Source organism: Microcaecilia unicolor, chromosome 1 (assembly GCF_901765095.1).
Source record: "Microcaecilia unicolor chromosome 1, aMicUni1.1, whole genome shotgun sequence".
Taxonomy (NCBI): Eukaryota; Metazoa; Chordata; class Amphibia; order Gymnophiona; family Siphonopidae; genus Microcaecilia; species Microcaecilia unicolor.
Genome location: NC_044031.1, coordinates 467,362,939 through 467,386,158, shown reverse-complemented (window position 1 = coordinate 467,386,158; position 23,220 = coordinate 467,362,939). Strand labels below are relative to the sequence as shown.

At 42.9% G+C, this 23,220-nt stretch overlaps 1 protein-coding gene across 4 annotated transcripts in view; it reads right to left on the bottom strand.

Annotated features, from left to right (window-relative positions):
- Positions 1–23,220, bottom strand: part of RBBP8 (RB binding protein 8, endonuclease) — a 278,475-nt gene that overhangs the window by 144,378 nt on the left and 110,877 nt on the right. For all 4 annotated transcript variants that reach the window (XM_030213485.1, XM_030213463.1, XM_030213470.1 and 1 more), the window contains exons 8-10: positions 21,666–21,850; positions 4,694–4,795; positions 2,751–2,848 (exon numbers count right to left, since the gene is read on the bottom strand). In XM_030213485.1, the coding sequence (XP_030069345.1) occupies positions 2,751–2,848; positions 4,694–4,795; positions 21,666–21,850 (385 nt within the window). The remainder of the gene's footprint in view (positions 1–2,750; positions 2,849–4,693; positions 4,796–21,665; positions 21,851–23,220) is intronic.

Here is a 23,220-nt window from a genome sequence, read left to right as displayed (position 1 = left end):
TTAAAAGAGTCTCAGGAGAGAACGGGAAGCTACTTGGTGGAGTCTGTCCTTACAGATGTATAACTTCACCAAACAGCACCGGAATGGCAGTGAACATGGCCATGCCAATGGACTATCCAGGAAGAAAGAGCCAGGACCGCCCAGACACTAGACTGTTGCGATCCGGCCAGCGGTCCAAACTGGCCACAGTCCAGGGTCTTTCTTGAAGGGGGGAGATGTCGTGAAACTGGAAACTTTCATGCTTTGTGATTTGGAATGCTGCCCTCTGCATTTCCTTTGATTGGCCAGCAGGTGGTGTTTGACCTCTACATTATAGAGGTCTGTTTTCTTTTTTAGCTTACCTTCCCCAAAGGAACAGAGGAAAACCCCTGAGGGGAAAAGTAACCTGTGATGCCATTGGTCAAACACCCTTAGTGCTAATGCTCTGTGCCCTGAAGTCAAAGACCTAGCCCACAATGTGCTGGACCTCCCCAGTCTCAGAGTTGTGAGTGTGGAGGGAGTAGACCTCTGCGCTGAGACCCTGTTCAACTTCTGTGAGCAGTTACTTTTCCTAATTCCCCAGGTACTACTTAGGTAGTAAAGCGTTTAGCTAGATTTAATACTGAGTCCTTATTCTTTTCCCTGTTTGTTTGCTGTTTACCACTTTTACTGATCACTGTTCTACTTTTTTGATATTAAACCTATTAGTTTATTAGCTCTGTTGTCCTAGACTGACAAAGAATTCTGGCAGTTTATATTCTTGATCTGTGAGAATCTGTGCATGGATTAATGAGACAAAGTCAACATGGATTTAGTGAAGGGAAATCTTGCCTCACCAATCTACTACATTTCTTTGAAGGGGTGAACAAACATGTGGATAAAGGTGAGCCGGTTGATACTGTGTATCTGGATTTTCAGAAGACGTTTGACAAAGTACCTCATGAAAGACTCCAGAGGAAATTGGAGAGTCATGGGATAGGAAACAGTGTTCTACTGTGGATTAAAAACTGGTTAAAAGATAGAAAACAGAGAGTAGGGTTAAATGGTCAGTATTCTCAATGGAGAAGAGTAGTTAGTGGGTTTCCCCAGGGCTCTGTGCTGGGACCGCTGCTTTTTAACTTATTTATAAATGACCTAGAGATGGGAGTAACTAGTGAGGTAATTAATTTTGCTGATGACACAAAGTTATTCAAAGTCGTTAAATCGTGGGAGGATTGTGAAAAATTACAAGAGGACCTTACGAGACTGGGCGTCTAAATGGCAGATGACGTTTAATGTGAGCAAGTGCAAAGTGATGCATGTGGGAAAGAGGAACCCGAATTATAGCTACGTCATGCAAGGTTCCACGTTAGGAGTCACGGACCAAGAAAGGGATTTAGGTATCGTCATTGATGATACGTTGAAACCTTCTGCTCAGTGTGCTGCTGCGACTAAGAAAGCAAATAGAATGTTAGGTATTATTAGGAAAGGAATGGAAAACAAAAATGAGGATGTTATAATGCCTTTGTATCGCTCCATGGTGCGACCGCACCTTGAATATTGTGTTCAATTCTGGTTGCCGCATCTCAAAAAAGATATAGTGGAATTAGAAAAGGTGCAGAGAAGGGCGACGAAAATGATAAAGGGGATGGGACTACTTCCCTATGAGGAAAGGCTAAAGCGGCTAGGGCTCTTCGGCTTGGAGAAAAGGCGGCTGAGGGGAGATATGATAAAGGTCTATAAAATAATGAGTGAAGTTGAACGGGTAGATGTGAAGCATCTGTTTACACTTTCCAAAAATACTAGGACTAGGGGGCATGCGATTTAGCTACAATGTAGTAAATTTGAAACGAATTGGAGAAAATGTTTCTTCACTCAACGTGTAATTAAACTCTGAAATTCATTGCCAAAGAATGTGGTAAAGGCGGTTAGCTTAGCAGAGTTTAAAAAAGGTTTGGAAGGCTTCCTAAAGGAAAAGTTCACAGACCATTATTAAATGGACTTGGGGAAAATCCACTATTTCTGGGATAAGCAGTATAAAAATGGTTTTGTACTTTTTTGGGATCTTGCTAGGTATGTGTGACCTGGATTGGCCACTGTTGGAAACAGGATGCTGGGCTCGATGGACCTTTGGTCTTTCCCAGTATGGCAGTACTTATGTATTTATGCAGTTTTCTGGGAACCAGGTGATGCCTAGGATTGTGGCTCCAGTGCCCCTAGAAACCACTGGGGAAATAACTAGCTGGTGGGAGACTCGCCCAGAGGCGAATGGGGCCCAGCAGGCAGGTGGAGGGTATGCCAGTGTAAGTGCATGTGTGCACAACCAATTCCAGGTACAGATACAATTTTTTTGTGTGCAAAATATAGCTGTCATTAGTGTAGACTTGTGTGCATGTTATCTGGTGTGCTCTCCCACGTCAACACACATTTTTTATGCACAGCTTATTCATATACTATTTGTTACTGCAGTGTGGAGTAACATTTTTAAATTCTGCTTGCACTAGGAAATTGTGTGCTGTGCTATAGTACACAGCTCTAACACAAGGTTACTGAATCAGCCTCTCTGTTATAAAACTCCTTTCTAAATTAGTCTCACCAATAGCAGATGTCCATCCAGAGCAGGGGTGAGGTACATCAGCAGGACAGTAAGAGGGAAGCTTGTACTACTGCTGCCTGTACCGTATGTGTTCTACGGATTAAGAATTTTAATTTTCCATGTCATTGATCTGGCACCCTTCATGAAGCCAAAAGCATTAAAACAACATCAAACCAAAGGAAAAAAAATCACTTACAGATTCTTCCTGAACAGCAAGTCCAATTGTTTCTGCAACAACTGCAGCAAGGTTAAAAGATGGTTTCACTGGAGGACAATTGCGGACTCTCCCTTTTTCTGTATGGACAGACATGAATAAATCAATCAGTCATAGGTGCCAGAACAGGGTGGAGCACACAGGCCCTGGCTTGACCAACTTTTCTGTCAACTCATCTTTCTTGTATTTGGCCCAGCCCAAGTCCTTGGTCCCCTTACCTTTTCCTTCATTGCCCACCCTGTAACTTCTATTGTGGCTGCTCTTTCTGCCACTTAGCCCAGGCACTTACCTCCTTTCCTTATCCTGCCAGCATGTTCCATGATCTACTATCAACAGCTCTTTGATACATGCAGTGCTCTGCACATGCAACTGTTTGTAGCTCAAATAGCTGATGAGCAGTGAACTGTGCAGCATGCCAGACTGCTTGCTCCCCACATGCTGTTTTCTGGTACATGTCAAAGAATAGAAGAATTTAAAAAAAAAAAAGGAAGAAGAAGGTTTGCAGGAAAAAAAAGTGAGCAGGCTCAGTGTACAAGATCAGAAAAAAACAAAAAAGGTAATTAGGGCTGGCCCGCCAGGAGATTCACTGAATATGTTGAAGGCCCTGACCCTATGGACTTCGAAGGCAGCTTGGTTTTACTAGCAGTAGGTTTTGTCCGACAAATGTGATCCAGAGAGGTGAACAGATGGGCTACAAAAGGGCAGAGACAGAAATGAAACGCTGGATGTAAAGTAGATGAGATATCAAAAGGGGGGAAAAGAAGGGAAATAGAGGTGAACTCTAGTTATTAGATAAGATTAATATTAGAGACAGGTATAGGGTAGTAAGTAAAGAAGATGGGAGAAGAGGGAAGAGAGAAACTAGAAAGGAAACCTCAGAAAATGAGTTGAGAGAAGACAGAAAAAGAAGAAGTGTGAAAAAGATTGGGGCCTACAAAGGTAGAATATGTTTGAAGCCAGAATATATATAGATTTAATAGAAGTCATTCAAAAAATTGCTATGAAAGGGCAACACTGCTGTTATCTGATATCAATCTGCTGGATACTGATTGGCACATCTCACCTGCAGTGCTGTCTAGAAACAGGAAGATCCGAATTCCCTGCAGGACGAATTGCTCCAGAAATTGTTAAAGGAACAAACAAGGGAGGGGGTGGTAATGAATTAGATGCTATGAAGGAGTAGTGTATTTCTGATATCATCGTGGATGATCAACAAGTACCCAGCAATCACCAAATGGTGTGATTCAATATTAGAGTACAGCTGGAGATGGTTCATTCAAAGGCAAGTCTGAGAGATGTCAGGGATACAAATTTTATTAAAATGAGGGAGCATATCAAGGGGTTAGTTGGATGGGAGAACCTAGTGGAAGAACAGTTGAAAAAACAGAAAGGAAATATTGAAAGGTCTCTTCCCCAAGGAAAATGGCAACATCCTACTCAATCTAATACCAAAAGATACAAAAAAAACAAACAAACAAACTGAAATCACCGATTAAGCTTACAGATTACATATACAAATTCTCTATACTACATGAATCACAATAATGATTTTTTAATCACTGTAAACCGCTAAGAACCTGAAAGTATCAGCAGTATAGAAGTATATTGTAAAGTAATATAAAGCAGGCAATAAGTACTTCAAAATTAAATTAAACCCCTTCAATTCTGATTGACACAAAGAACATCCCCAGGAATTGCAGAACACTGCAGAGGCCAGGTAGTCACTTATATAACTTAAAAGATTTGAAAGGGGTAGAAGCTCCCACTGGGGAAAACAAAAGTCCACGACATAACAAGGAATCACACTGAACATAAAAACCCTATTTCATTGCAAGGTCCAATTCTTACTTTCTATGTTGTTTTGCATTGTTTTGGATGTTTAGAAATGTTCCTGGGAGAACAGTAAAGCTTGCAGATTCACTTACTTGCTAAAGGAGACTGGTCTTGATCACAAGTGTCTGCTACTAGAATCTCTTCGCCTTTGTTGTGAAGCATTTGAGTGGAAGCACGGATAGGTTTTCCAAAATCTAAGCAAAACAGTAAAATAAAGGGGGGGGGGGGGGGAGAGAAGAAATAAGACTTACTGAATATGAATGTAGTTTCATTAAGGCACTTGTTTGAAAATGAGGCTTCCATTAAAATATCTATATTTTACAAACGCAGTGCACGTCCTTTAAGGACTATTACATATCTTTATGAGATTCATTTACAATAACATTTATAATTGCTTATCAAAAATGTGATTTAGGACACACCACCTGTTTTAAAAATCAAATCCTTTCATGTTTTCAATTTCTATAATGATTATTATTATTACTGAGACACTACAATATTGGGAACTCAGCTTCTCATGCAATAGTATGAAACCAATTACTTGGTAGGTGAGAGGCTGGCACAGGTGCAGCTTACACTTCCACGGGAATCCTGCAGGAACTACTTCTGTCCCCACGGGAACTCAACAGAGCTGCCTCCATCCCCACAGGAGCCCCACAGTTCTGGAGGGGATTACTGTGAAATTCCAGTGAACCCCATTCCCATGCAGGTCTCTAGTCCACACATGTGCAGACTGCAGGTGAATATATATCCCAGAAAACAGGCTTCATTAGTTCTGGGTGGAATTTCTTGTTAAAACAGATGTTTGAAACCTGAAAGCCTCCAATGATAATTAATAATAGGATTTTTTTATAATCTCTCAATTTTTTACTCTGTATTTTGCGATTTTTTAAAAACAACCACAAATCTCTCCCCCCCCCCCCCCCCCCAAAAAAAAATAAAAACCCAAAACAAAATTTTGTATCAGAGGGCAAAATCCACATAACAGAAATACAATGGACAATAAGAAAGTTTTTTTTAAAATCCAATAAAAAAACCTAATCGCCCATCATTTAATTATACCACAACATGGGACAGACTCAAAGCAAGAACGTAACATGGAAAGCTCAGTACTAATAAGTGCAGCACCAACCCACGCATCATTTAAGGTATCCTCCTTTGGCCCATTGGGTACTCCAGAATTTCCAATAGATACATGTAGGCTAAGTCATGACTCTTCATAAACTCCAAAGTTGTTAAGGTTGCAAAACTAAATATTCCTTTCCCTCAAAATCTAACATAGCACTTCCTGAGAATATTCAAGAAAAAAGTCATACCTAAGACCTGTGCTTTAGATATTAAAGAAAGGGCATTCCTGTCTAATCTTCTGGGTATCCACTAACATCAGAAAAAAACATTTATTCGATGTCCAGAAAAAAAAAAAAAAAGAAATAAAATTCTGAGCTTGGGTATTTAAACAATTTCAAAAAGGTAATGTTGTTCCTTTGAATGGCTCTTTAACTGGTGTTTGTAAACAAACAGTTAAGTCTTCAAGATCAGGACGACCCTCTAAATGTTTAACAGACTTAGATACGATAAAGCAAAGTAACTTACCTGTAGAAGGTGTTCTCCAATGACAGCAGGATATTTATTCTCGCATATGAGTGATGTCACCTGACAGAGCGCAGACACTGCCCAGTATAATACTTCTTTAAAAGGTCTTTGGTAGCGTCCTGCCAGGTATGGAGCTCAAAAGTAAGAGAAGAATCTAAGATGATGCCTAAAACCCTTGAGCTTTCCTCAACAGGTAAGGATATTCCTGATGGTAAAGGGATTGCTGATGGAACCTGAATATTAAGATTTTCTAAACCATAAGATCTTAGTTTTGGTAGCATTTACTTTTAGCAAATTATCAACAGCCCAGTTTTGAAACTTATGAATGTAAGATGAAATTCTACTGAATATGTCATTAACAGTAGCACATAGTAGAAAAAGCATAAAAATATCATCAGCCTATGAGAAAAGACATTCATGCTGGAGCAATTTAATTGAGCCAAGCAAACTCATACGAAGATTAAACACTATTGGGGAAAGGAGATCCCTGACGCACCCTGCACTTTGGTCACCAGCTACGTGAAAATATCCCATTTTTCCTGAACTCTGTATGTTCTGTTAAAAAGAAGTTCTTTAAAACAGTTTAATACAGGCCCAGCCAGCTCAAATTCAGCTTATCCAATAGCAACAAATGGTCCACCAAATTGAATGCTGCTGAGATAAACTGGAGCAATATAATCTGTTTACTCAAGCTGAAGTAACCTTTAATCTCAGTGATTAAGGTAAGCAGTAGAGTTTCTACTGTGCTGGGGTCGGAACCCATACTGTGAAGGATGTAGGCAAGAAAACTTATGCAAGTATCGAGCTAATTGTTTACTTACTAGTGTTACAAGAAGTTTAGTAAGGAATGGAATAACTGCAATAGGCCTAACATTCCCAGTTCCTTCTATCCTATTTTATGTAATTGTAATTGTATATCCACTGGTCTGGCGATCGCCTTATCGGTACATTGTAAGCCACTTTGAGTCCGCATGCATGTGGAAAAAAGTGGGGTATAAATGTGCATAAATAAATAAATAGTTATTAGAACAATTTGACCCAAATACAACGGTAGACAGGCTAAAACTAAAAGAGAATTTAAAAATGAAACTGTATAACTAATGAAAGGTACTGGAAGATGAGAAAATAATTTTGACGGACAGCCATCAAACACAGAATGATGAGAAAGGTTTGACTTCTGCAGCAGTAATGGGATCAAATGAACTCCAAAGTTGGTCAGCCACTACTGCTGTATCAGTCAGCTAAAAACCCAGTGTTGCAATTGCATTTTTAGCTCAGTGCAAACACTTTCAATCTTGTTTTGAAAACGGTCAGCATTTGTGAATGTGATTGAACAGATAAAACAAGATCAGCAGGAGGAGAGGTGAAATCAACTTTTGGACGAATTGAAATAATTTTTTTAGTGCTTTAGTAATTCCTATCTTCTTTGTATAGTACGATTTCCTTGCCTCGGCGAGATTAAACTTATATGAATTCAAAGCTTTTTTCAATTTAATTTATCTGCTGAATCATGATCCTTCCTCCACTTTCTTTCCAACCTTTGTTTCAGTTGTTTTAAGTGGTCATTAAACCAAGGGGAACTTTTCAAAATTTTAGTTTGCAATGGAGCACTGATATCTAAAACTGCAGTCAACATAACAACCCAATCTGATTTGGTAATAACTGGATCATGGACTGGCTTAAGATTATTAAATACTTGGGTCCAAAAATTGATGTCGTCAATCTTTCCTCTGAGTTTCATGTGTATATGTCGAGGAGTGTGGTAGCCGTGTTAGTCCACTCTTAAGGTTATCAATAGAAATCAAACAAAATAAAACATGGAAAAGAAAATAAGATGATACCTTTTTTATTGGACATAACTTAATACATTTCTTGATTAGCTTTCGAAGGTTGCCCTTCTTCCTCAGATCGGAAATAAGCAAATGTGCTAGCTGACAGTGTTTATAAGTGAAAACATTCAAGCATTACTGTGACAGTCTGCTAGGGTGGGAGGAGGGGGGTGGGTAGGAAGTATGCATGGGGACATCAAAGCATATCATTGATATTCTAACAGGGTGGGTGTGGATAGGTGAGGGGAGGGTGATCAACAGAGACATACAGCTTTATGGTTTATAATGGGCTAGGAACCCCAGATCCTTGTTAAGTCCTTTCTGTTGGGTGTTAAAATATTCAATCATTCTGACTTCAAAGGTCTTACGTTCTTGTATGGTTTTAAAGTTACCTTTGAGGATTCTCACTGTGAAATCACTGGTACAGTGTCCTGGTCCTGTAAAATGTTGACCAACAGGCGTGGGAACCCTGCTGGCACCAGTATTGTTCATATGATGTCTATGTAAATTGAATCTTGTCTTAAGCATCTGGCCTGTTTCTCCAATATAGCATCCTTTGTTACATTTTTTACACTGAATGATATATACCACTTTGGAAGATGAGCAAGTGAAAGATCCCTTTATGTTGAATATCTTTCCTTTGTGGATGACTCATATGAACAATACTCATGACCTCTCTCATGAGTAGGAACACAGGATAGAAACAATTGACAACTGGATAACAGAGACTGAAAGCTCCATACTTTAGGATTCATCATGAAAAGCATGAGTGTCCTTTCCTTTCAAACCTATGGGGTCAAGGTACAGGTCTGTCTTCAGACCCTGGAGTGATATATTCTCCTGATGTCAAGAGCTGCACTGGATGGGTGCACACCGACCCTGATGCAAGACTGGTGCCAGAGACTTCTCCCCTAGACTGTGCCTCACCAGGCACCTGGGACGGTGCTGTGGCTGGTGCAAGCACTCTTGATGCCTGAGCACTCTGCACTAGCAGAAGCCCTGCCAGCTCCTCCTTGAGCATGACCTAGATCTCCTCATGAAGGGCAGGCATGAGTACAGGCTGGGTAGCTGGGGCAGATAGCCTGCAGATCTGTTGGTGCCAAAGAAGGGCCAGAGAGCGTCTGTCGGGCTGGCACCATCACCAAGGAAGGATAGCGGTCCTCTCAGCACCAACGGATTTCGGGGACTGACAATGCCAGTGCTTCAGAGCTCCAGATACTACGGTGTGTCGAAGGAAGTGATATTGATGCTTCTTTGCCTTTGCATAATTCCGGTCCCTTGGTACCAATAAGGAGGACATGGAGCGAGTGGGTATCACTCCTGCCTTGCTTGAGGTATGGGTCAGGGAACTAGGCTTCAGAGTCCTGCTAGAATACCAGTGATAGTTTTTGGGTTGGGGGGGGGGTGAGGAGAGAAGGAGCTACTAGACTACCAGGGAATCTATGTAGGGGTGGGTGGGAAGGGACTAGGGGGGGGCACTATACCACCAGGGCTTTTTTCTTTTTTTAATATTAGGAGGAGGGGGTCAGGTATGCGTGAGCGGGTTAGGTACTGCTAGACACCAGGGATATGTTTTAAAAGGAGCGGGAAGAGGTGTCGGGTTGGGGCATGCTCGTTGGGGCACAGGTGAGAGGGTGATGTACACCGCTGCATGTATGCTTGTGTGTGGGGGTTTTTTTTGTTTGGTTGTTGTTTTTTGTTTTTTTAATGCCAGCCCTTTTGTCAGTGTCTGAGTTAATCACCGCTTAAGCACAGACAGGAAAGTTGATATTTAGCAATAAGCCAGGGGATTACTGCTGTAATTTTAATTTTGGGGTGATTTCAGGGGAGAGCAGTCTTTTTTTTCGCTCTTTGACAGATTTGAGCGTCGAGTCAACGAGGACGTGGACTCTGTACAAATAGCACGTTATATGGTGGTATTATGAAGAGTAACCCAATGAATGAAGTGCTATTCCACCTGGCATAAGTTATTATTAACTACTAAAGCAGTGGTATCTCTGAGAGTACTCCTCCTAAAAAATCTTTAAAACTCTCAAAAAAATATTACAAAATAATATGAAGAATTAGTAGCATTTGTCTTAGTTTTTGTTTGCAGTAACTTTAATGTGGCAGTAATTTGCATGCTCATTAATTAGAGCATGATGATGCATTTTTGTGGCTCTAACTCTGTAGTACAGTGAAGGCTGCCATGAGGCTTTATGCAACGGCCTCTGAGACAGCCTCACAGCGCGGGAAGGCAACTGTGCTGGCTCCTCTTCACCCATGGACTGCTACCCTAGTCTCACCTTCTGTTGGCCCAAAGGAGTTTCCCAGCTTATTTTCTGCATGGTCCTTGCCTAATTAGGCTATTGTGCATATGCTTAATTTTGCGAGCACATAATCATGTTATTTTCCTTGGTACTGAATGAGACAACTCACTAGAAATATGGTCTTAAAGGAGGACATAATGAAATGGCTTCTGAGAAGACTGAAGAAAATCATGCTGCAAACACTGACAACAAAGATCCTTACCTGTCATCAGCTGACATTAAGTACAGTGTCAGTACTAGCATCAGCATTTAAAGATGGGGGATAAGGAGAAATTAGGTCTTACCTGCTAATTTGCTTTCCTTTTGTCCCTCTAGGCCAGCACAGATGGGTTATGCACTCCTACCAGAAGATGTAGACTGAGAACCACTGAGTTTCAGATAAGCCTATCAATGAGCTATGCAGTCCCCTGAAAGTCAATCTATGAATAGCCCAGCAGAATCACCAAAGAGGAGAGAAAAAAAAAACAGCACTACCCCCAAATCCCCAACTTAACTGCAACATGAACGGCCAACAAGGCTAAAAAAAACACTGTCTGCTGCTGCCCGGTGCTGTAATGACCACCAGCACTGAAGAGTCATTTCACAAAACTGACCCCATGAGTTAGATACCTCGTATTGTTGCCCTTTTCTTCATTTGTTTGCTTTTCTCATAGTTTCAATATAGTGAACTTGGATCAACTCATCGTCCACCAACCTGCAAGAAGCACAGCCGATGATCATACTCTATACTACGCACACAGACAAGAACACAATCTTGGCCGGTTCTGTGCCAGTCTAAAGGGACTAAAGGAAAGCAAATTAGCAAGTAACATAGATGATGGCAGAGAAAGACCTGTACGGTCCATCCTGTCTGCCCAACAAGATAAACTCATATGTGCTACTTTATGTGTATAGCTGACCTTGATTTGTATCTGCCATTCTCAGGGCACAGACCATAGAAATCTGCCCAGCACTAGCCCTGCCTCCCACCCACCGGCTCTGCCACCCAATCTCCGCTAAGCTTCTGAGGATCCATTCCTTCTGAACAGGATTCCTTTATGTTTATCCCACACATTTTTGAATTCCGTTACCGTTTTCATCACCACCACCTCCCGCAGGAGGGCATTCCAAGTATCCACCACTCTCTCCATGAAAAAATACTTCCTGACATTTTTTTTTGAGTCTGCCCCCCCTTCAATCTCATTTCATGTCCTCTAGTTCTACCGCCTACCCATCTCCGGAAAAGGTTTGTTTGCGGATTAATACCTTTCAAATACTTGAATGTCTGTATCATAATCACCCGTTTCTCCTTTCCTCCAGGGTATACATGTTCAGGTCAGCAAGTCTCTCCTCATACATCTTGTAACGCAAATCCCATACCATTTTTGTAGCTTTCCTTTGCACCGCTTCAATTCTTTTTACATCCTTAGCAAGATACGGCCTTCAAAACTGAACACAATACTCAAGGTGGGGCCTCACCAACGACTTATACAGGGGCATCAACACCTCCTTTCTTCTGCTGGTCACACCAAAAGGCAAACTTTACCTTCTAACCCTTTGGCAATGTCACTCACAAATATATTGAACAGAATCGGCCCCAGCACCGATCCCTGAGGCACTCCACTACTCACCTTTCCCTCATCCGAGCGAATTCCATTAACCACTCCCCCTCTGGTGTCTGTCCGTCAACCAGTTCCTAATCCAGTTCACCACGTCGAGTCCTATCTTCAGCCTGTCAATTTTATTTAAGAGCCTCCTGTGGGGAACCGTGTCAAAAGCTTTGCTGAAATCTAAGTAAATTACGTCTATAGCACGTCCATGATTCAATTCTCCGGTCACCCAGTCAAAGAATTCAATGAGATTGGATTGGCACGATTTACCTTTGGTAAAACCATGTTGTCTCGGATCTTGCAACTTATTGGCTTCCAGGAAATTCACTATCCTTTCCTTCAGCATCGCTTCCATTACTTTTCCAATAACCGAAGTGAAGCTTACCGGCCTGTAGTTTCCAGCTTCTTCCCTATCACCACTTTTGTGAAGAGGGACCACATCCGATGTTCTCCAATCCAACGGAACCTCTCCCGTCTCCAAGGATTTATTAAATACATTTTTAAGGGGACCCGCCAGAACCTCTCTGAACTCCTTCAATATCCTGGGGTGGATCCCGTCCGGTCCCATGGCTTTGTCCACCTTTAGATTTTCAAGTTGTTTATACACACTTTCTTCTGTGAACGGTGCTATATCCACTTCATTCTCATATGTACTTTTGCCAGTCAATCATGTTCCTTCCCCAGGATTTTCTTCTGTGAAAACAGAACAAAAGTATATATTTAGCAAATTTGCTTTTTCTTCATCATTATCTACATAGCAGTTCACAGCATCTTTCAGTCTCACAATTCCCTTTTTAGTCTTCCTCCTTTCACTAATATACCTGAAGAAAGTTTTGTCACCCCTCCTTACATTTCTAGCCATTTGTTCTTCCACTTGCACTTTCGACGGACGTATCTCTCTCTTGGCTTCTTTCAGTTTCATCCGGTATTCCTCTCAGTGTTCCTCTTCTTGAATTTGTTTAACCTTTATTTTCTCAGCCACTTGCATGGAGAACCATATCAGTTTCCTTTTTCTCTTGCTTTTATTTACTCTCCTTACATAAAGGTTTGTGGCCATATTTATAGCTTCTTTCAGCCTGGACCACTGTCCTTCCACTTCTCATATGTCCTCCCAGGCCATCAGCTCCTTCCTCAGGTATCCCCCCATTTTACTAAAGTCAGCATGCTTGAAATCCAGGACTTTTGAGTTTTGAGTGGCCGCCCTGCACTTCAGCTGTCATATCAAACCAAACTGTTTGATGGTCACTGTTGCCCAGGTGGGCACCCACTCGGACATTTGACACACTATCTCCATTTGTGAGCATCAGATCAAGTGTTGCTCCCTCCCTCGTGGGTTGCGTCACCTTTTGTCTGAGCAGAGCACTTTGAAAAGCATCCAAGATCTCACTACTTCTTTCCGATTCCGCAGATGGAACCTTCTAATCTACATCCAGCAGATTGAAATCTCCCAGCAACAGCACCTCTCTGTTCTTTCCCAACTTTTGAATATCTGTGATCAGATCTTTATCTAGTTCCTCCGATTGTGTCGGGGGACTGTAGACAACACCCACGTGGACAGAGGTTCAATCATCTCTTTTTAATGTGATCCATATCGCTTCTTCCTTTCCCCAGGCCCCTGTCATTTCAGTCGCTGCGATATCATTTCTCACATACAGAGCTACTCCTCCACCTTTACGACCATCTCTATCCTTCCTAAATAGATTATAGCCTGGTATGTTTGCATCCCATGTGGGAACCATTGAGCCATGTCTCCGTGATTAAAACAACGTCTAAGTCTGCCTCCAACATTAGGGCTTGAAGGTCATGAACTTTATTGCTTAGACTGCGAGTATTTGTGGTCATTGCTTTCCATCTACATTTCAGTGGAATTTTTATCTTCTGTTTAGTTTCTTGTTTAGTCTCACTTCCTGCTGTGTTAGTAAGAAGTGACTTGCTAAGATTGTTGTTTTCATTGCTTTCTTTTCTACTGACGCATCTTGTCTTTAGCTTTAGCTGGGGGGTGACCACTTGAAGTGAACTAACTCCATATGCCACCCCCGCCTTCTAGTTTAAATGCCTAAATATATTGTCTGAATTTCTCCCCAAGGATTTTTTTTCCTGCCACAGTGAGATGCAGCCCATCATTACAGTATAGTCTTTAATTTTTTTCCATGTATTGCCCCATCCTCCTATGTATCTAAATCCTTCTTGGTGACACCAGGCTTTGAGCCAGCTATTGAAATTCTCAGTACTTTGCAATCTTTTCTCTCCCTTTCCAAAGGTAGGTAGTACTTCAGAGAAAGCTATTGTTTGTATCAAAGGTTTTAACCCCTCTCCCAGCTCCTGAAAAGCTCTCTGCGCGGCAAGTGGGGTATTACAGGACAAGTCATTTGTTCCCAGGTGGAAGGCATTTCACTTTGCATGGCCCCTTGAACTGTGTTTCAAAGTTAATGCCTCTGATAATGGAATCCCCTAGTAGCAACAGTTTCCTGGTATAAGTTTCAACATTAGTGATTTGGGGGTGTCTTTTCTCTTTGGGTACCTTCATATCTTTTTGTTGCACCTTCATTGCTTTTTCTTCTGCCTCAGGATTTTCAGGAACATCACAGTGCTGTAATGGAGCAAAAGAATTCTTATAGGGGCAACACTTGTGAGGGCGGATGCTTCTGTGCCACATAACGTAGTCTGCCTGAGCCTACCATGAACCATCTATTCTTAGGTGGTTTTATCCTTTGAGGCAGTGGTGAAAAGTTGGTATGATTCTGTGCAGTCCTAGAAGCTGCTTTAAGTGCATCCAATTCCTGCTTTACTTTACTAAGCTCCTGTTTTAAACTAGCAAGCTGAATACAGATAGGACCAGCCTTAAGTCTCCAGATGATTGGCCTTAAAACTAAAGCATCACAATTATTACAGAGAATAAAAGTCATCCCGATTGGTTGAAATGGGTATGAACAGGTGTACTATGATGGGGATAACAGTCTGCAAGATTGCCTGTGTGTGACTGAGGAGTAAAGTCAATGAGTTTTGGCTTGTCTGTATATGACTGGAAAACCCTGGGGTGGGTGGGACAAGTCCCAGTGAGTTAGCCAAGTGCTGCATCCAAAAAATGTTCTCTAGGTATGACCTGAAATGATACAGTCTGATCAAAGAATTTTCAAATTCCACTAGAATATAACTTTCCTTTAGTAAATAAATCTAAATATTCCCCATAATTATAGCAGTTTCATCAATGTAAAATGCAAATTTATAACCAGTTGGGAGACTGAGTTTGTGGTTTTGCCTAGGTCTGGCAGAACCTTTCCACAAAGTTAGAATGCTACAGAACCAGAAACAGTTAGAAAAGCCTATCCTCTATCAGAGCTAGACAGGAAAGGAAAGAGGGTATTGTTTTTGTTGTTGTTTTTGTCTTTTTGGGAGGGGGGGCAGGGTTAGAAGACAGAGAAGTGCACCACAATACAGAAATTACGTACTACCTAATTTCTCCTTCCATAGTGTACCTCTAGACTGGCACAGTTGGGAAGTACCAAAGTAGTAACCATCAACTGTGAGACCCACAGAGCCCTACCTCCGAAACTTGTGCTCCAAACGCTGCATCCAGACAAACCTGCACATCCACCCTGTAATGACACGCACAGGAATGCAAAAAAGACCACACTGCTGCCTTGCAGATGTCTAGCGGAAACTCCAAAGAATGTTCCACCCATGTGGCTGCCTGAGCCTGAGTAGAATGGGCTCTTAAAAAACAAAGAAAAAAACAGAATCAGTCTGTCCTTCTGCAAGTAAGCTGACACAACTGCTTCCTTGATCAACCGAGCAATAGTAGCCTTGGAAGTTGCTCCTCCCTTCTGCTGGCCACCAATGAGCACAAACAATCAGAGAGGCAAAATTCCTGTGTAATGTGCAGGAACCTGCCGCACATCCAGAGAATGCTCTGCCGAACCAGCCCAATCTCCCATCACAGGCAGAGAGACAGATTGATTCACATGAAAAGCCGTGACCACCTTGGGAAGAAAGGCAGAAACCAACCGGAGCTCAACTCTGTCCTTAAAGAACAACAGGCTGTTGTTCTTTGTTCTTAAAGAACAGTCTGACAAGAAAGGGCCAGAAGCTCCGAAATCCAGAAAGCCAAAGTCAAGGCTACCAAAAACACTGCTTTTAAAGTCACATCCTTCAGCATACAGCTGGATAAAGGCTCGAAAGGCGCCAACACCAATACGACAAAACCAGATTGAGGCCCCAAGGGGAGGGAAATGAGCACGCCTCTAAAGAAACACCATTTCCTGATCCACCGCAAAGAATTTACCCCAGACCAAGCCCCTGAAACACGACAAGGCCGCTACCTGCACTTTAAGTGAAGACAAGGCTAGACATTTGTCCAATCCCACCTGCATGAAATCCAGAACCTGAAGAAATGATGCGTGAAGGGAAGCAATCTGCCAGCTGACACACCAATCCTCAAAGACATGCCACACCTGTATATAAGCGAGGGAGGTAGACCGCTTCCTAGACTGCACAAGCGTAGCAATAAGTGACAAAGAATAACTTTTATTTCTCAAATGCGCCAAGCCGTAAGAGAAAACTGAGCCGGATCGGGTAGATGCACCGGGCTTTGACACAGCAAGTTTTCTGTCTGAGGCAACCAAAGCAGATCCTCCACCAGGGGAGACACCAGATCGCCATACCAAGGTCTGCATGGCCAATCTGGAGCCACCAGAACCACGAGGCTCTCATGATGCTCTATCAGTTGAATGACCCTGCCGACCAGCGACCAAGGTGGAAACACAGAGGAGCCCTGACAATGGTCAAGTCTGCATTACAGCATCCAAGTCCTCCACTGAGCTGTGTCTCCTCCTGCTAAAAACCTGAGGAACCTTGGCATTGCAAGAAGTCGCCATCAAGTCCATGATGACAGTTCTCCATCTGTCCGCGATGAGGGCGAAGGCCGCTGGACTCGAACTCCACTACCCCAGATCAAGGAGATGTCTGCTGAGGTAGACTGCATGGACGTTGTCCACTCCTGCAACATGTGTCGCCAAGAGATTTGACAGATCAAGCTTCACCCAGGAGAGAAGCACAGCAGCCTCATCACCACCTGTGGAATTTTCGTGCCTCCCTGCCGATTGACATATGTCACCGTCTGACAAGACTCGCACTGCCTTGATGTTGAGAAGGGACTGGAATGAGAGCAATGTCAGGGGAATGACTCTGGGCTCCAATACACTGATTGAGATACACGCTTTCTCTTCAGACCAAAGGCCTTGAGCTACTTGACCTGCACAGTGGGTTCCCCGCCCAGGAGTCAACATCCATCATCAGCACCACCCACTAAGGAGGATCCAGCCGCGCTCCCTTCAAGAGGTGATGGCGTACCAGCCACCAATTCAGACTGTGCTGTGCCAAACCCAGAAAGGGAAGCCTGGCCTCCAACTCCTGTGATTGAGGTGACCAACAGGATAGAAGAGCTGACTATAGTGGTCTCTGGCCCAAGGCACCACATCCAGAGATGTCGCCATGGATCCCAGAACCTGTAAATAACCCTGTCCCAGGGAGACTGAGCAAGAAGAAGAGAATGAATCCAAGTGTGTAACTTCAGAATTCTCACTGGAGGAAGGACAATGTGGCCCATCCAAGTGCTGAAAAGCACCCCCAGATATTCCAAGGTCTGGGATGGCTCCAGATGACTCTTGGCCAGATTGACTACCCAATCCAATGACTGAAGCACTTGCACCACTTTGGAAGTGACCTGAACACTCTTGGACCGACTTAAGGGTATATACCAAAATCCCCTCCTTCTGAAGGACCAGTATCAAAATCCCCTCCTTCCGAAAAAGCAGTAGCAAGACCAAAGGGGAGCACACAGAACTGATAATACCGGCCCAAAAGAGTGAAGCAAAGGAACTTCTGATATGCTGGTCATATTGGAATGTGAAGATAAGCCTTGGTTAAATCCAGAGAAGTGAAAAACTCCCTTGGCTGTACCACCACTATGAACAAACGCAAAGTCTCCATGCAGAAGGGCATTCAAATCGCCCAATCAACACCCTTCAAATCCAGAATTGGCCAAAAAGAACCTTCCTTCTTGCGGACCACAAAGTAAATGGAATAACAATCTAGGCCTTTCTCTTTGCTCAGAGCCAGAATCACAGCTCACAGATCAAGAAGCCTTCATAAAGTATCCCGGAATACTTCTACCAGGCCCAATAGGGACACTCTAGAAAGGCATCCACCTTCTTGAATTACCTCAAGCATCCACTGATCTCGGGTAATTTGGCTCCGCCTCTGATAAAACTACTGCAACCTCACACCTACTGGAACCAGAGGCTGGACCCCCACACCTTCACTGGGAAGTCCGTCCAGGAGCGGGCACCAAGATACCCTGGACGGCCTCCTCGATAGGACTGAGCCCTCTGAAAATATTGACTACGCTGAGTAGTCACCTCTGCTGGGTTTATACCTCACAGCCTTCCGAAATCTACTTTTCCCAGACACCCCTCTACCAGAGAGTCTAGGCCTATCCTCTGAAAGCCGAGGAACCTTGGTCTCTCTTAGCCTCTTCATCAATGTATCCAACTCCTCTCCAAAGAGAAGAGACCCATGGAAAGGAAACTTTCTAAGCTTGGACTCTGATGCCGAATCCGCAGACCAGCCCTGCAAGAAGAACGAGCATCACAGACTTAGTTGAAGTACAGAGAAGATCATAATGAGCATCAGCAAGGAAAGACGAACCCATCTCGAGTTTAGCCGCTTCCTGATCCACAAGGGCCCAATCATCCAACTCTCTAAGATCCTCTCCGCCCAGCAAAATCAGACCCTCGCAACCAAACCTCCGCAAAGAGTCGCTTGCACTGCCAAGGCCACAACATCAAAACTCTGCTTCAAGGTAGCCTCCATTCGATGGTCCTGAGGATCCTGCAGTGCAGTGCCCCCATCCACAGGAACCATAATCTTTTCAGTCACCACCGAAACCACAGCATCCACCATCGGAGGATGTAGAGATTCCCCCATCCTGCTCCGGAAAAGAGTAAAGATGGATCATGGATCGGGCCACCTGAAAAGCAGAGTCTGGAGCCTTCTACTGGGTCTGAATGACACCCTTAATTTCTTGATGTATGGGAAAGATCAGGAAGACTTCTTCATGCCTTTCAAAAGAGGGTCCACAGTCCGGGGAGCCTCTTACAGAATCTTCTGAAATTTCAAAACAGAAGACACCTGAGAAACAAGTTCCTAGAGCTCCCCCAATGGAAAATACAGACCACCGAAGTGTTCTCCCCAGAAGTCAAGTCCTCCATCCAATTCTCAGCCTCTAAAAACCATACTCCGGGTCGAATTCTTCGTCTTTTGCCCAGTCCTGATCTGACTCTGACTGAGGAAAGGCACAATCCAGAAAATCCTCTACTCTTTCCTCCACCTGCTGCTTCTTTGAGGTAGGGAAAGGAAGAGCAGGAGGGGAATGGTCCTCATGTGCTGACCTGTGCAGAGGATGCAGAAACTGGCTACGTATAGGGCAGAAGGCCCTATACATAGCCAACACGAAATCAGGGGGAAAATTCACCCCGAACAGAGAGGACAAGGTGAGCTCTGCTCAGGCCCAGTGGGAGACAAAGGCACTGACCGCAGGAGGCTGATCTGAAGCTGCCATGGTCTTCAAGATGGTGGCGGCTTCCAATTGTATTGGAAATGCCACCACCATTGAATGCTCACATGCTGACAATGAAGCGGCTGCCACTGCAGCCGCAAATGAGGACCCCACCTGTGACCGAGTCCTGTGCCCGCAGAACTGCTGCCGCTGTCTCCATACCCACACAGTTTGAGCAGTGACCCACGGAATCAATGGCCCGATACTGACAGAATACGCAGTGCTTCTGAGGCTGAGAGCTCATGGTGGCTGCTGCAAACCTCCGAGGAGCACCAGGGAAACACAAACAGCCCCTGAATAACCCTGTGGTGAAGGAGCCCAAAGCACAAACTGGCAGAGAAAAGCAGGGAGATTCGCTCTTTAAACTTAACATTGCTTTCTTTTTTGTCTTTTAGTCTGAATTTTTTTTTTTCCGTTTTCAGACTTTCCAACAAAAGCCAAAGGCTGGGCAGATCTCACAGGCTCTCAAGACCAGAAGACAGAAGGACAGCTGAGGCTCCAAGACAACTATCCAAGAAGGGGGCGGGGAGAGGGACTCAGCAACATGAGTATAACACCCCCGGTGTAAGAGAGATCCCCATGGGCCTCAACCCATTTCCATCAGCAAAGACAGAATGGGTTTGTTTGTTTTTTCTTTTATCTCCTCTGAACCAAAGCCAAACAAGAACCCAGCCAGGAGTAAAAAGAACACTCTAAGGGCAAAAAGAAACAAAACAGGACTGCACAGGCTTACCACTCGTACCATCTGCTGAGACTGAGAACAGACTGACTTTCAAGGGACTGCACAGCTCACTTATAGGCGTATCTGAAACTCAGTGGTACTCAGTCTCAGCAATAAATGGTGAGCTCTACCCCAAGGCATAATGACCCTGTTAATGAGTTTTGAAAAACCACACCTCTCTCCCCCTTCATCACATATTTAAAATACCTAAATTACAAGTATATTTGTAATAAAACACTGGTCAGAGAATATCAGATAACAGAGAAAAGAACAAAAATCTATTTTTTATTGTATTAACACCATTTTGCAACATATCAGATTGTGTACCTAGCTAGCCTTGAATCTCCTTTTCTTCATTAACATGCAAGGTGTTATGCTCTGATACAAATTAACACCTCGCATGTTTCTTGGAGGCTGCTGCTTTCTTCAGCTATTTTTTTTAAACAAGAAATAAGAGAACAATGTATCCGAAAAATGCTGTGCTCAAAATTAAGTAACAGAGCCAAATACACAAATATTAATTAGAAAAACTGTGTTACATCCTATTTGGCCCTGACGTGTGAAAAGGCACATGATAAATCCTTTTACATTTTCCAAAGGTATCAAAAGCATACTACCACAGCAGCACTATCTAGCCAATGTGCTACCAGATGGTCAAAGGGGCAAAATATCCTTTATTCTCTACATTTTTCTTCCATAGGAAATTAGCTCAATCATATAAAATACACAGTTACAACGCGCACAGGGTCTCTTTTGGGTACCCCCTTCAGTGTCCATTCAGGAAAGAAGTGAAACTTCACTGTCAGCTAGCACATTTGCTTATTTCCGATCTGACGAAGAAGGGCGACCTTCGAAAGCTAATCAAGAAATGTATTAAGTTATGTCCAATAAAAAAGGTATCATCTTATTTTCTTTTCCATGTTTTATTTTGTTTGATTTCTATTGATAACCTTAAGAGTGGACTAACACGGCTACCACACTCCTCTAGGAAAGAAGTGGCAACTCAATTTAAAAATTCAAAGCAGTACAGGCAATACAGATAGGGTGTCTATGAAAATCTTCACAGAGTGGAGGAGTGGCCTAGTGGTTAGGGTGGTGGACTTTGGTCCTGGGGAACCGAGTTCAATTCCCACTTCAGGCACAGGCATCTCCTTGTGACTATGGGCAAGTCACTTAATTCTCCATTGCCCCATGTAAGCCACATTGAGCCTGCCATGAGTGGGAAAGCACGGGGTACAAATGTAACAAAAAAAAAAACCACATGGCAAGAACTGTGATGTGAATCACTGTTAAAAGTTAAAGTACAAGTACTTCATATACAGCACCCATTTATATGACTTTCAATTTCCAGCTACACCACCTCACTGCTGCACAGCACTTGTCTGTGATTCTGCCACAAGGTACTTACCCTCACTGGTGCACTCAGAATGTTCCAAATCAGTTTGCACTTGTTCTGTATATCGGACATGCCTGTTGTCCTTTTTCCTTCTCATTCGACTGACCACAGGAAATGAGCACTGAACTGGTGAATCGGGGATCACACCACCCTCATCATCAATTGATTCTTCAGATTCTGCTTGATGTGTTATTCCCCTGAAGAATGAAATTCCAAGTTAAGTGCTGAAATAATTAAAATGCTAAAAGCTTTTCTTATAGCAAATCTCACAACATAATCAATTTGGAGTAACTGGGCTGTATGATGCCTGCATATACAGTATATTATGATTATCAATAATGATGTGATTAGAAATCTGGTTTTCCATGGGTATTACTGCAGTCTTTGACATTATTTCTAAAGAGGTTTCCACTATCTGTGAATCACAAACTACAGCTTCTCTTCAGTGGGATAAGGAATAATCAACAAGATAATTCAATCCCCAGCACTTAAGCAAGTCAGATAAAAGTGAAATTATCCTTTAATTGCTCATATGACATCACAATCTCTCACCCAACTAGCAGCTAACACACAGAAAGACTCAATTACTGAGTGTCAATGAAAACACCCCATCACCACAAGGAATACAATATCAAAAAAATTATCAAAAATGGTCACAAAGGCCTCAGATGAAATGACTAAAGTCAAAGTCAGTGCAATCAGTGTAAGGGTGGTGGGCACCCTGGTCAAACCTTCAGTCTTGCAACCCCTTCCACTTCAATTAACTTTCAGGCCCTTGGCCTGCAGAATTCACCCCCTCCCAGACACTTGGCAACCATGATCGTCACACAAAAATCCTGTAAAAATGCAGGTTAAAAGTATGTGCTGATGGCTCTTTTAGTTTGTGTTACTGTCTGGAACTACTGTTTTGCTTTCATTACAGCTGCTCTTTGCTGCCCCCAAGAAGCTGGCACCCTAGACAACCACCTAGTCTTGCTTAACGGTTGGGATGCCATGAAAGTCATAAGGGTCTACGATGATGTGGGCAGGAAATCAAAGAAAAAAAAGTGGACAAGCCTAGGACTTATATCTATATATTCAATTAATTTCTAAAGAAAAATGTTAAATGTCTGTGCCAACTGAAATTACTGATGCTTGCAACATGTCAGAGATGGTCTTACCTGTTAACCAATTTATTACTCTATACAGCTAAAGCCATTTAAAGTGGAAGATCTGCATCAGTGTGGCTGTCCGTAATGCCATTGCACTACCCCTAACACCCACTTAGGGTTAAACCTCATGGAAACCTGAAGGGTTCTACCAAGCACTATTCAGGCCCTGCCTGTACCTGCTGCTTTACCAGTAACCTCATCTCCATTAACTGGGTTTTCACTTACCTCAGGGCAAATACTACACTCTGTAAACTATTCCCCGATGATCTCTATGGACACTCAGACCCTCAAAAAAAAACCCTCAGAAGTCACATAGTTACTAGAAATTCCACCTACCAACCATATATAAAAATGTGGGAATCACTGACAAGTCACAGACATGTTTAGTAACAAATAGTTAGAAATGGAACAACTAC